The sequence below is a fragment of the Chroicocephalus ridibundus genome, chromosome 8, assembly GCF_963924245.1.
Source record: "Chroicocephalus ridibundus chromosome 8, bChrRid1.1, whole genome shotgun sequence".
NCBI lineage: Eukaryota > Metazoa > Chordata > Aves > Charadriiformes > Laridae > Chroicocephalus > Chroicocephalus ridibundus.
Genome location: NC_086291.1, coordinates 13,196,382 through 13,210,312, shown reverse-complemented (window position 1 = coordinate 13,210,312; position 13,931 = coordinate 13,196,382). Strand labels below are relative to the sequence as shown.

At 39.3% G+C, this 13,931-nt stretch overlaps 1 protein-coding gene across 2 annotated transcripts in view; it reads right to left on the bottom strand.

Annotated features, from left to right (window-relative positions):
• The window catches only part of ST6GALNAC3 (ST6 N-acetylgalactosaminide alpha-2,6-sialyltransferase 3), a 227,427-nt gene extending 213,892 nt beyond the window's left edge, over positions 1 to 13,535 (bottom strand). For both annotated transcript variants that reach the window (XM_063344559.1, XM_063344560.1), the window contains exon 1: positions 13,310 to 13,535. In XM_063344559.1, the coding sequence (XP_063200629.1) occupies positions 13,310 to 13,327 (18 nt within the window). In that variant the 5' untranslated portion in view covers positions 13,328 to 13,535. The remainder of the gene's footprint in view (positions 1 to 13,309) is intronic.
• Positions 13,536 to 13,931: the final 396 nt, after the last annotated feature.

Below are 13,931 nucleotides of genomic sequence, written 5' to 3'. Positions count from 1 at the left end.
TCCATAAGAATATTACAGTACAAAGATACAAGAAATCTTGTATCTTCTCAAGTAACATTTCTAAACACAATATAATTTGATTTCATAATTATTAATGTAGTTTTTCCTGTAATTTCCAAATGAGGGCTTATCACAGCTGATGATGAAGTTGCCATCATAGAGCACCCTCAGGGATAGCCCTGGCTAATTCCCAGTTCTATTGCAGTTGGTTGATAAGACGCGCACAAAACTTCTGGGATTTCATTTCTGACTGGCAGAGTGTAATAAATTAGGAAACAGAAGTGACATCCCTTATCAAAACTCAACCCAAGTGTCTATTATTAGACCTGATCTCCAGATTCAAATTTCAGAAGATAGTTTCATATAACTTTATTTAAATAATGGTAATACTTATCTATTTGCAGGCTAGCATTTCAAAGCCTGCATTGCCTAAATCTGCTTTGAATTTTTCTTCTTCATCTCTTATTATACTTCAAAGAAATGACTTCAATTAAGTTTAATTACTTCCTTCCACAGCTTTGGATACAGCCTTATTATATTTCATTACCTTTCCTCTTGGACTGCATGGCAAATAGATGACTAATAAAAGTACAAAAACAAAGAAACTATTAAGCAAGTACATTACATATACATAACCATACTGTACACGTATCAGACTAATTAAGTTATTATCGTAGTCTGCAATCACATAAATGGAATATTAGGAGGGAAACTTTTCACACAAGGTCAGCAAAACCTGGCTCATTCTCTCAGATTTCTAATACCTTTCGTACCTAATTTAGAAATAGTTTTAAATTCCTGAAAGGAAATAAATCTCTTAAAGCACAAAAATAGTTTACACTTTTTACTCAAGAGTACATTAAAGTATATATCATCTAGGCAGTGAGTCAGTTACCAATTACATTCCTCTGTACTCTACTTGTCTAGTAGTTATAGAAGCATAGCTCTATCCTTTCCAGTCGTCTGGAATACCATACCCATGATTCAATACAGATCCTATAATCTCACTTTTTTTCCCCAACTACAGATGGTAGGAATTATGATGATAGCAATGGTAGAGCTATGTAAGTAAAGCAATTCTTCACACTTCCTTTGGATAAGAAGGTCTCAAGTATTGACTTTAAAAACAAAGCATAACTCATTTATTTAAAATTGTTAATGACTATTTTGAACCAAGGTTAAAACAACCCTATGTCCACTAAAGTGAAATACTAGATCAATGTTATCATATCATTTCTGGTCCAAGCAATGACATAAGCTTTAAAGGTCCCTTCCAACCTAAACCACTCTATGATTCTATGAAAACAGCAAATTTTTTTGTAGTTTGTAACAAAATACTGATAAACAATATAACTAACAATTACTAAAGCTCAGAGCTGTTTAGGGAACTTTTTACTGAGTGAACAAACATAGGACTAGTCATCACATACCTCAGGCTGCTACAGCCATAGACCAATGAAGACTGAACAATTTCAAAACTCATTTTCATTTGGTACAAGAAAATAAATATGTTTCCTCACAGTAAATAATTTTTAAATCAATTGGATGTTCAGTTTTTTATTATATTTTATTTCCACACACACAAGTAGACTTCCTGCAGTTTTATCTAAACTACTGATGAGTTTTCCATTTTCCTTTTTACAAAGATGTTTATTTCCATAAATGGATTAAATTCTCCCATAAATTGCTTTAGAGCACTTTCACGCAGTGCTTCACAAGACACTTTACAAATACAACAACACTGGCTTAATCGTGCCATTAGCAAATCATGACAAGCCGTGGTACCTTGCCTTGAGGCCCAGAAGGAAATTCAACCCTCTGGCTTTATTCACAAGGGGCTGAGGTCTTCCCTTTGAGAGCAAGATTTGGCAAACAGACAGGAAAAAAACTAAAAAGGAGCAAGTCTGTCAAATTCAGTTTTCTTTTCAGTGTCACTGATAATGTTTTCCTGCAGATTTTGAAGCTAAAAAGCAGCTACAATACATTTCCACATGTCTGTGACCTGCGTGATATTGCCTTTTGGGGGATGCACTTTTCACTGTACAATTGTTCCTCACTGCAATGGCCTCAGGCAGATTTGAAACTGATGATCAGAGGTAAAAGGTAAAATAGGAGTCTGTAGGTCTAGCAGCTCTTGCAGTTTGCATTCAGAAGAAACACACCAAAGCCAGCGTCTCCCACTGGAATCAACGAATGGCAAGTAGTAATAAGGTCTCGTGCAAGACCTCAGTGGGGAAAAAAGCACAGTCAATCTTCTGGTTAATTCGTAAATGCCATCAAGCGTAACATTAGTTTTAGCAAATACCGAAAGCTGAATTTTCAGAAACATTCATTTTCCAACCCTCATCTGAAAGACCAGACACACCAAGAGGCAAAGAAAGGTATGCAAGCAAAGCTTTAACAAAATGCCAACCGAGCTTCACCTCATGTCCCTCAAAAGCACAAGCACCCCCGGGACACAGCAGATGAACATGCTGCCTTCTAGACATGTGGTCAGAGTTGGAATACCGATGGCATTTAGTAAAACAACAGGAAACAAAATATATTCAGAGGCCAGAAAGATGCAAGACCACAAGCAATTTTAATATTCTTTCTTTATTTGACAGACATTCAGTATGACTCTTTCAATAAAGACAGTTTCAATAAAGACGAAGTTAAGCAATGTGAATATTTTGTGGTACCTGGAGTTTGTGCAGGACTGCAGGTGAGGAGGTAGTGGCATATACGACAGGCAGATGGCCCAGGGGTATTGTTCAAAGGTAGTAAAGCTAGATAGCATGCTGCCAGCTCAGCTGACCATAGCTGGAAAAGGTTATAGAGGTATTTACAAGTCCAGGATAAACAATGATGTCCGTCAGGACTAGAGGAAGTAGGGAACAATTTTTTCCATTCTAGGCACGCTAAAACCGTATTCCAGTGTTCAAAAGGCACCAATTTATCAGACTGGACAAGGAGACTTGCTGCTTCTCTAACTCAGGGCAGTGGGGCATGAACGTAATAAAGCTGCATTTCTGCTACAGAACTTCCCATATAGCTTCTCTTCCCATTTAAACAGTGGCTAGGTCCAGGCTAGGCTTATTGCCTATACGTTGGCAAGCAGTGTCCTGCTGAAGGGCAAGCAATTAACAGTATGGGCAGCTGCTACTACTGCAGGAAGTTTTTTGGTAGTAGTACCCACATGAACATTCCCTGACCCCTCGTAGGCTACTCTTATGCTTGCACCACGTCCTCAGCTGGACCAAATGCAATCTCTGCAATACTTGGGAAAGTAATCTTAAAAATAACCCTCTGGAAAGCAAAAAGAGTTATTCTAATACATTTCCATTTCCTGCTTATGTTACCATAGCCCTACATACAGCTATGCTGGCACAACAGAGGGGAGAGTAGCTGTAGATGGCTCATCAGAGGTGCCAGTCTGAAGCCAGAGCTACACTGGGGAAAGCGTGAGAGATGCTGCTCCCTGGGACAGCAACTACACGTTGACTATCTGGCTCTTGGATTATGGATTTGGCTCAGGGATCTGGGTCTGTTCTTGTGGTTAAGGCAGTGGTTACAGACAAGGAGACCATATCTCTATATTTAGTATTCTTAAGAGGAAGTGTGGTTAGATGGGGGAAGCTTCTATGGCATTTCAAGGTCTTCAGTTCTCTGGTTTCATCTGAAGTGACCTGGTAAATCCACTAAGATACCTTAATTGGTTTAATGATATATGAGTGGGCAAGTGGCAGTGAACACAAAGGAAAAACATAGTATGAATTGCATTTCATAATAAGAGTTGTGAACTGCAGAGACAGACTGCCAGGTCTCAAGAGCAGGTACAGTTAGTGCTGCCTAAGAGAACTAAAGGAAGGATACAGTTTCAAGAAGCATTCCTAAAGAAGCTATTTCTTTTATCTTGTTTGGAACGTTCAGTGGCTCTTTCCTCTTCCCATTTCCCTAGTCAAGAAAAACCTTTAGTAGGGTAAAACCAGTTTTTCTGTAAAAATATTTTTATGCTTTGTGGAAAGAAATTTAAAAAAGATAAGAGGGATGGAGAGACATTCAGAGACAGCTGTCTGAAATTCTGTCATTAATCATATAGGAAAAAAGTTACAAAATATGCATCTTCAACCAGTTTCTCCTCCATGTTACACATTCCACAGCTCCCAAGGATCCCACAGGAGAATGAGTCAGTCTCCTTCTCCATTCCAGTTTTTAAAACGCAAAAGCTTTTTTTTTTGTGTGTGTGTCTCCACATAAGAAGCACTAATAGAAAGTTCTCTTCTGTTAACAGTTAATTATTACCTGACTAGCTTGCCACAGACAAATGCAAACACAGGAAAATTACAATAGATCAGCTGACACACAGTAACTTGTAAATAACTCATTCACGTGGCTGAGAGGTCTAAGCTAGAAGAGTTTAGTAAAACTATAATGCATTTTAATAACCACATAAGAGTCAGTGTGGACACACGTGAACTGGAATTCAAATTTTTATTCCCCTGCCAAATCAGAACAAACAAAATCATATAGGAACTTTATTCTAGTATAACTGCATCCCACAGCAGAAAACACACATTAAAACTTGAAAGCCTTCTAGCCTTTTTGGATTAATCCAAAACATAAGGTGACTTCCACTCACGAAGAAGGGCCAGATCTTAGGATTTACAGAAGTACATACATAAACCACAAGCACAAGATTTCATAATCAAATGTCAAATAATATCATAATAATTATTTAAGGTACACCAGGTGGTGCTCTACTGGCCTGAATGGGTTTGTAATAATACCAATATGTATATTAAAGAGCTAATAAATACACTTATTTTTAAAGTGTACTATCAACGCGAGAAGAAAATTATGTTCAAATCTGAGTAAACAATAGATTTAGAAGAAACTAAAAACTAATGATTATAAAAAGGTTGTGAAACTTGCAAAAAAAGAAAAGTGGTATTTGGTTTCTTGCTTTTCCTGTTTAGAATTAAAACACCAAACCTCATAGAACGATGTCTCATGTTGTTACAGGCTCAGGACGGCATTCCCTTTGCCAAAGACCTGGCAAACTTTTGTTAGTAGTAAAATTCTAAAATTCTTTCCTTAAAATTATATATCAAGACAGAAGATACTTAATCCTACACCAAACTAACATGCAAGGATGCATTATTAGAAGAGACAGGATCTATAAATATTTCATTCCGCATTTCTTCTGTACAAATTGCTATTCCCATGAAATAAATGTGTTTTTCTGCTTACTTCCAACTGCTCCAACACCTGCATCCTGCCTGCCTAGGTTAGCATTCCACTGCCTATTGTTAATGCAAATTGCAGCAAAATATACCTTTCGTAAGAAGCCACTGTTTCATTTAATTATTAGCAAGTGTGGTGCTCCCACGTCAATTCTAAAATGTCACACATGCTATATAGACAGACAAGAACTGCTTAATAGGACTGTCTCGAGACAACACAAGCCATTGCTTCTGAACAGCATCACTTACATGATTTCATCTCCCAAACCCTTCCATTTCAGTTCCTGCCTCACCTTTCTTCTTCTCAATAGTAAAGATGAAAAAGAATATCCAGCATGGTATTTTATCCAATTTCAAATATAGAAACCAAGAATTATGTGTTCCAGGTGCTTCTGCTAAAATTATCTGAATAAAAATAACTGTCATTATTTTAAATACAAACCCCATTTATATAAATTTTGTACTGATAACATAATTTCAGTTGGTTGACTTATTTAAAAAAATAAATACAGCTCCTGAAAAGCATATGAATACACCAGTATATCTTACTCAATAAAAGGTGACAGTACTATCAAGATCATATTTGTAACAGTGTAAAGGCAATATTTGCATAAACATTGGGTGTTGTTGAAGTGGGGTGGAGTGCAAAGAATATGCAGTTTAATATTTAACAGTTTCTGAGATGACATACAGCAATTCACAACTCATTCAGTCATGTTTTATTCTGTCCTCAGACTCAGGAACACAACATACATTTCAATCGCACATTGTCCTTTTTCATTGCAAGTTTCCATTCTGCAGAAACCAATGAAGCCACTGGAAATGTGTTGGTCTATCCTACCTCAGCAGCGCATGGGTTATTTACAAGAACCACCACACAAAACACAGCAGCTGCAGTTTTTCCTCCAACAGGAATAGCAAATTCATCCCACATCAGTATTTGATGCTGACAACAGTGAGGCAACTGCTCCCCCGGTTTTAAGAGATGACAGAGCCCAAGACAGAGTTTTGCCTCATTTCTTGGGAATAAATCAAATAATTAGAGTTGCCTTCACCCTCTCTGTTTATGCATCCCCACAAAGATCAATTCTTCCTGGCTCCTGAACAGAGGTCTCAGAGGTCTCAAATACTAGCAAGATAAAAGACACTTCCACCTCTTCTTTGTTATATACGCGCACGCTTCTAACCTTCTACGCTACCAATCAGATCATGGGTGGAGAGCAACTGTCATGGATAACAACTACAAAATAAATTATCGGTTTGGTTCATAAGATGGCTTTGTTCTTGGGGACAACCAGCTTGCCGCACAGCGGCACCTATCTGCAGCAATTAAGGGGCCGAACAGCAGTAGCCAAACCAATTCCTCCCACTCTTCCCATGGGCTTCCCACAGAATTTCCAATGCTCTTCACTTGCCATTTATTGGCAAGTGGCTGCATGTCCCAGGCCCATAATATCTGAAAGTCAAGCTAAAAATCTAAAATAAATGTACAACCAATAATTTCACTTTTCTTGCACAAAATAGCTCGCTCTTGTTTTTTTTCCCCATGGTAAAAGCTGCTCTGGGGAGGAGATTGGTCCAAAAGTGATATTCATCCAATGACCACCAGGAAGATAAAGAAATTCACCTTCCATTCCCTGTGTGAGCATTTGACCTTTCCTTTCCTAACAAATACACAGAAACCTCCCCCCCCCACCCCGACTTAAGCCACACACAAAAAAAATCCCTCTTAAAATAAGTCAGTCTGATGCATAGATATTGCTTCTTTGGGAAAAGATGAAAGAACAACCACTGAACAGAGCACCACGTCCAGTACTACACTTGTAGAAGGTGCACAGATACTGCCAGAAAGAAATATGGCAAAAGAACAACAAAAAAAATGCTGAAAGCTCTGCCTTTTCAAATTAACTGAGCAGATGTTGTGACAGTTGCGACTAGACCCTAAAAAATAAAATAAAAACTGTATGTTTTAAGCTGCATTTCAGACCCCTTAAATTAATCATGAACATTTAGCTACTGCCACAAAACAAGGTCCCCTTTCCTATTGGCTGCCATCTCACTAGAAGTAAGTAAGAGCACATTTGTCCTATATTTCAAGGGGGTTGATATGTTACATCAAAGTATAAGAATTTGCTGCTTCCTGTGATGTTTTATGTCATACTATGACATGCCAAGTTATCTGGTATTCATGACATGTCAAAATGAAAATTTAAAAAAAGAACAAGACATAAGCCACTGAAGCTCACGCACAAGTCTACAAAGAGGATGAATTCTGAGAAGACTGCTCTTTAATATGCAATTCCATACCCATGATAATGCGCACAACAATTGTGTATCCTGGGCGGATGAGAAGCCTAAAACATCTGGATGACACATGCTTCATTGGTGAAAGATGAACTGCAAAACAAAAAGTCTTTCCCCCATTACTGCTTTATCACATAACTACTTAAATGTAAAACTCTGCGTATGAGACATCTCCTAATTTCATGCTCATTTTGCAGTTTTAGTTTTCACACCTCTAATGAATTTAGATAGGAAACTCCAGTTTTAAACCAACTGAAGTATGCTTACACTGGAGATTGTTTTAGTACAGCTACATGGGCATCAAAATGAAATTCATTCAACCAAAGCAAGTCCCCTTCTAGGACTAAGCTGCCATCGCCTTCTGCTTGGGAGAAGGCTAACATATTATTTTTACAGTATAATTAGTTTAAGATCATTGCAAGCAAGAATGAAGAGTGTTTTTACACTTCTTAGAATTTAATTTTCCTTAAATTTTCAAGAAGGCAACATAATAAAAAGCATATTACAAAATTCCACATAGTACACTCCATAAAATCTTACATGGTAATTAAGCACCACCGGACCATGATACAGAAAATCCTAGCCCTGCACATTGCTGGAGTCATTAATGCAGCTTCATTCACTTTGGAGCGATTCAGAGGTAAACAATGTAGAGCAACAAAAAAAGAAGTCTTTCAGTTAAGAAACAGAGTAATTTTAAGGAATGGACTTAAAATAGACATATCTAATGTAGAAGGAGCATCAGAAAGCCTTAACTATGGAGTTTTGCTAGTTTTGTTTGGCAGGGGGGTGGGGAAATCAGCGAGTGAGGACAGAGTGATCCAACAAAAAACCTGTTTGCTGCCTCAGAAATCCTGATTCTTCCCTATAACTCCTTGTTGCACCTGCCTGTCACTTTCCAACTCATTTGTGCATACCTCATAAGGGGCACCTTTGCATATTTACACTGTAATTGTGTAAGAAAAAAGTTTTGCTGAAGCTGTGAAGTACGAAAAAATGGGAGGAACTGGAAACTCAGAAGACTGATCTCTTCGATTTACAAACACTTCCCATCCCCAAAAATATAACCACGTATTCCTAAGAACGATTCCAGTCACAATAGAAATACAGCAGACCACAAAACTGTTGATCATCAGGTTAAGACAGGCAGAGAAGAGACCTCACATTACAGTGGACCTGCAGCAAATTTAGACGTTGCTGGGAAGCGACCCATCAGATGGGCATCTTCCCATGAGGAAGGGAAGTCACCTTGTTACTTTCCCTAGGATCTCTCCTCTGTGTCTTGCCATGCCAGAGGAAAGAGCACAGCATCAGAATCAAACAGGATCCAAGTACAACTCTCGGCATAGGAAAACGGATGGGTGCCACGCATAAACATTGCTGCAGTCAGTTTAACAGTCAAGGGAGTATGTGAATTGTCTTGGACCTGATTCAAGCAGGATATAGAGGTCATCTCCACGGAAGGCCCTGCATCCTGCAAATCCCTAGCAGTGAATGGAATTATGGTGAGACACAAAGCCTACCCTGTAAAACAGAGCAGAGGGGAAACAAGGAATGTGCTCCTGGTGATGTAAAAACTTGGGAGGAAATGTCTACGATCTTCATCATGCACATAGAGGTTAAAAAAAAATCAAATTAATAACTAAATATCCAAAATGACAAGTATCCAAACACCAGAACCAGATCCTTTTAGACCTTCTGCCTCTCCCCTCTGAACAGCTACTTGCCAGGGTGGAAAATTTAATATAATGAGATCAGCTTTGCTATTTGAGTCTCAAAATGGAGCTCAGATGGAGCATGTGCCTGCAGATAGTAACGTTATCTGTATTACTGCAATGTCTGAAGACCCCAATCAGACACAGGCCATTGAATACTCAGAGAAAACTCTCAAAGAAAATTCCTGCCAAAAAAACAAGTTACCATGCAAACTAATGGGAAAATGCAACATGTGGATTTAATTAAACCGGCTGAGATAACCACAGAGAGGAAACATGCAAAACAATCATAGGTAAACACACAGGTATGGTCAGCTTTGACAGCATCCTGCAGAAAACTGTTACAAGCATGTGATGAAGGGTTTTGCTCGGTTGAGACCTGTATGTTACATTTTGCAAAACACTTCTTTGATTAGAGTGAAAAAAACATTAAAGCAGCTACAGATTTCAGTTGGCCACCTGCTTACATTTGGAGAAGAACTCGCAATCAGCTGTGGTAACAAGAACATTGCCTCATGTTATACAAATACTATTTAGACCACAGAATTTCACTGAAGGTTTGAACTGTCTTGTGATCTCTGCTGGTAGAAGGTCACGTCCAGTCCATAGGCATGTGAAATCTCTTTTGTTCACTGCACAGTAAATACACAGCACACAAAATAGAAGGAAATCTCTTTCTAGATACCACACTTAGTTGTCACTGTATGAGCCCATCACACGTGGAGTTTTTTTATTAAGTTTTACCACATTAAGCCTACACAGTTAAAATTGTACTATGACGGCAACATAATCCACCTCCATCATCCTTTTCAAAACCTCCATTTAAAAAGAAGAGTTTGTAAACAGGGAAAGGTGTAATCCCCTGCAAAGCATAGCCTGTGTGATCTAAGTTACCTTTTATATTTGCTTTAAAATATCACTGTCCAGTCCTCAGTGGGGGGTATCAATATTTTTCGAAGTATCATTATCATTCATGTTGTATTTATTGTAAGACAGGTACATTGAAGTATCATTTTTCAATTATGCAAAAACCAGCAGTTCTTTAAAGTAATTTATTGAATAACAACTGTCATAATTTTAAAGGGTCAGTGGCTGATACAGTAGAAGTTAAGGAGTTCAACATCTCTAGGGATAATAGTGACTACACAAACAGTAATCACTTTGTTAATCTTGTAATCAGCAAGGTGGCATGTAGCTACCATAGTAACAAGCATAAAATCAACTGATTCCAAGAAATGCCTACGCCTCACTCAGCTATTCTGCCACAATTTTTAAAGACATGATGGAAAATATAAAAACACATCCTGTGTCTTAGAACTCGCCTCCTTCTCTTCATTTCCTCAACAGAAGAGAGGACTCCTCAGAAGAAGAGAGTTTCACTAATTTTAACGAGAATGTCCCACTGTTGATTGATCGTGGCTCCAAAAACTTTGTTTCCCAGTGGACAGTGTGGCCAGTCTTACATAGAGTGCGGAACAAACACGACAGAGAGCACACACTCCCTAAGAAGAATCACCTTCCCTTATATTTCTAAAAGGGCTACACACAGAGAGTATTTCTTGCAGTCGTCATAATAAAAGGAGGTCTTGGTATCTAAAGGTTATACACTTTTACTAATATGCTCTTAACCACTGTCAGTAACTCCAGTTAATTATTAATAGCCACCTCTGTTCTTTGCACTTCACAGACACCTCTGTCCAATCTCATTCAAACTAAACTCACACATGTAAAGAACTCAAATGTTCAGCAAGTCTTAATATCTTTGTGAGGGGGGATTAAAAAACCTAGGAACGGAGGGAGGGTAAGCCACAAGGCAGAGCCACAGAGGCACTCAGGGCTGAAGTGGCAGGGACACAGTTATTCTGGCTTCCCATCCACTGTGCCACCACGTATTTAAATTCTATACCTATAGCACAGACTATTTTATTTAATGTTTCCACACAGGCTACTGACTGAATAAATGACAGAGTCAGGATAAACCTAAGAGAAAGGAGGAGGATGTAGCTAACAGGTTTGTATTTTCAGGAAGGAATTAGCCTGGTATCACATCAAAATATACGTATTATTCTCAATTTCCTTATTATGGTAAAAACTTGAGGAATACCTGTAGGCATTACATTAAAAACATATACAGTTAGGTGTCTTGATCTAGACATTTAAATTATTCCTATGGGAAGTCTGTCTGAGAAAGTCCCGCCTGCCTTATGGCAAAGCTAATCTTCACATATCTGTTTCACTTTTTATCCTTGGACCTGCCTGTCTTAACGAGATTAAGAATTAAGCTGGCAGAGAGCTGTGTGTCAAGGGATACCAATTTATCTACTGATTTAATCATCAGAATTACAACCAAATGGAGCTCCAGGACTGGGCAAAGGGAAGGTGTTATTGTGTTATAATTCATACTGTAAAAAGAAGGCCCTGCAGAAATCATGCTTGTGGCAGGCTGTCACCAGACTGTGCAGAGGAAAGGACTGGGGGCTGGGGGAAGACAGGAGTTTTCTTGTAAAAGGATATTCTTATTTAACCGTTAGGGCCAGAGGGAAGATTTTGCATGTGATCTCTCCACATAGTCAAAAAGAAGTAAAGAAATTCTGTCTTCTGGATCACTCATAGATCCAAGCTAAGTCATCCAGGGAGTGTTTAAAAAGGAGTGCACACACTTAATCTTTGTGAGGCCAGGCTCCGTTCACAGAGCTCATACCTCCTCAGCCCAAGTCACAACTTAACTCTCAATTGCATCAGTGCTGTCTGCTTAAAGGAGTTTGTCACCATCTACCTCCAAGCAGAACCTGCTAGTTCAGGGAAGTTTCTGCACTAGAGGCATACTTTGCCATATGTATTAATATAAGCTGCCACAACCTACACGCTCACGAAAAACCCTCAAAAAATATCCATGTACCACAGACACACTAGTAGGGAATGAATGAAAGGGGAGAACAATGCAGCAAAATAAGAAGTTGTTTTTAAAGTTGAATGCCAAAAAAAAAAGTGATAAGAATTAGATTCAAGGAGACACAGGAAGGTTTATTACTTGGGGACTGTTTTGAAGATTCGCAATTTATCTCATATGCTGAAGGCAACTGCTATGAGAGGCCATCCCTAAATCTGGGATAATCAACCCTTTGTTAGAAGATCAGACTGGAAATAACAAAAGCACGCACAGAGCAGTTTTATTTACTAAAAGGAACGGAGTGCAAATGTATTAAAAATACACACAGAAAGGAGCAAGGGAGATAGCAAATGAATGCGAAACAAACCGCTTTCAAGCCAGGCACAGGAGAGTGACTCCCTGCAAGTGACAACACTGTAAGGAAACAAACGCTGTTTGTTCTCAACTGCCTGCACTTCCGCCTCCTCCCCTTTCATTCAACACTCGGTGCTAGTGATGCTCCCTCCATCTCTATGACATGCTGGCTGCAAATACTTTTATCTCAGTGAGGAAAGCAGGGCGGAGAAAGCACATGATCACATGGGTAAGTTTACGCTTATATTTGCTGACATGAAGGGGAAAAACCTTCTTCTATCAAATAGGTCCCTTAATTAGAAAAAGCAATTAAAAATTAAGTATAATTGTGTGGAGCATGTGGATCTCTGGTAAATTCGGCAGAGGAGTGTGTGCTTAAGGAGCAACTGTGATAGCTGTGTACATCTGCAACCTTTGCTTTAAAAGCAGTAAATACTGCACAGTCAGAAAAAGAAAATAACTTCCCCTGTTTTGTCCTTTGTACTGGAAGTCTGTTGCCTGAATACTACTGCTGCTGAAGGAATTCAGCTCCAAGTCAACCGAGACAAACCAGAGCCCCTCACCCCCCTCCTATTATTCGGTACACAGTTCCCTTCCCGCTAGCCGGTAGCTCGCAGTTCTGACAATGCAGGGAAAGAGGAAAAGAATGGCAGAGGGAAGCAGAGCACAGCTGTACGTTGCAGAATCTCTCCATATTCATTCACCAAACAAAGCCAGTATTCAAAAAGACAACGAAGACGCAATAGGACCATACCGAATCCATGCCTCTGAGCAGCGAGGGGCTCTCCAACAATGCATTTAAGCAACAGATAGAGATTTACCTTCAAAATGCAGGCCATGTTCTTTCTCTATCCTTCCTACCACAGAGCAGCAGGATTCTACTTTGTGAGCAGCAGTTCCAGTGTCAGGCAAAAGGCTGGTAGAGCTGCAGAACTGCTAGAGCCTACATTCCTGTAGATCCAAATAAGGGTACCACGCATCCAGGATCCGTTAGTCATATTAGTCTTTTTATGCCCCGTTTGTTCCACCCATCAGCTCCTACCACTGGCTGGGAGCCAGCCCGGTACCTCCCCTCTGTCACGTGACCCAATTTGATTCATGGCTCCAGCGTGTATTTTTGTAAGCTCCAGGACGCTCTCGCGCAGTACTATACGTACAATGGCAATCTGTACCTTGCAGATGTTTTGCAACGTTTGGGGACCAAGCTGCATGTTTATAATTAATCCCTGTGCAACTCCCTATACGTTCTCAGGAGACAGTTGCTGCCTGTTGGTCAGAAAAGTCCAAACTCTCTCTATTATTTGGGCTCTAAAAATCCTTACGCTGCTTGTTAGTGTGAAATATCGTTTTATGTTCAGCCCCCTTCATTGTACAGCAGGCTTCCCTTTGTCTGAAGGCTGCAACTGCTTCCCAGTGAGAGCTAATCATTGTCAGCAACCAACA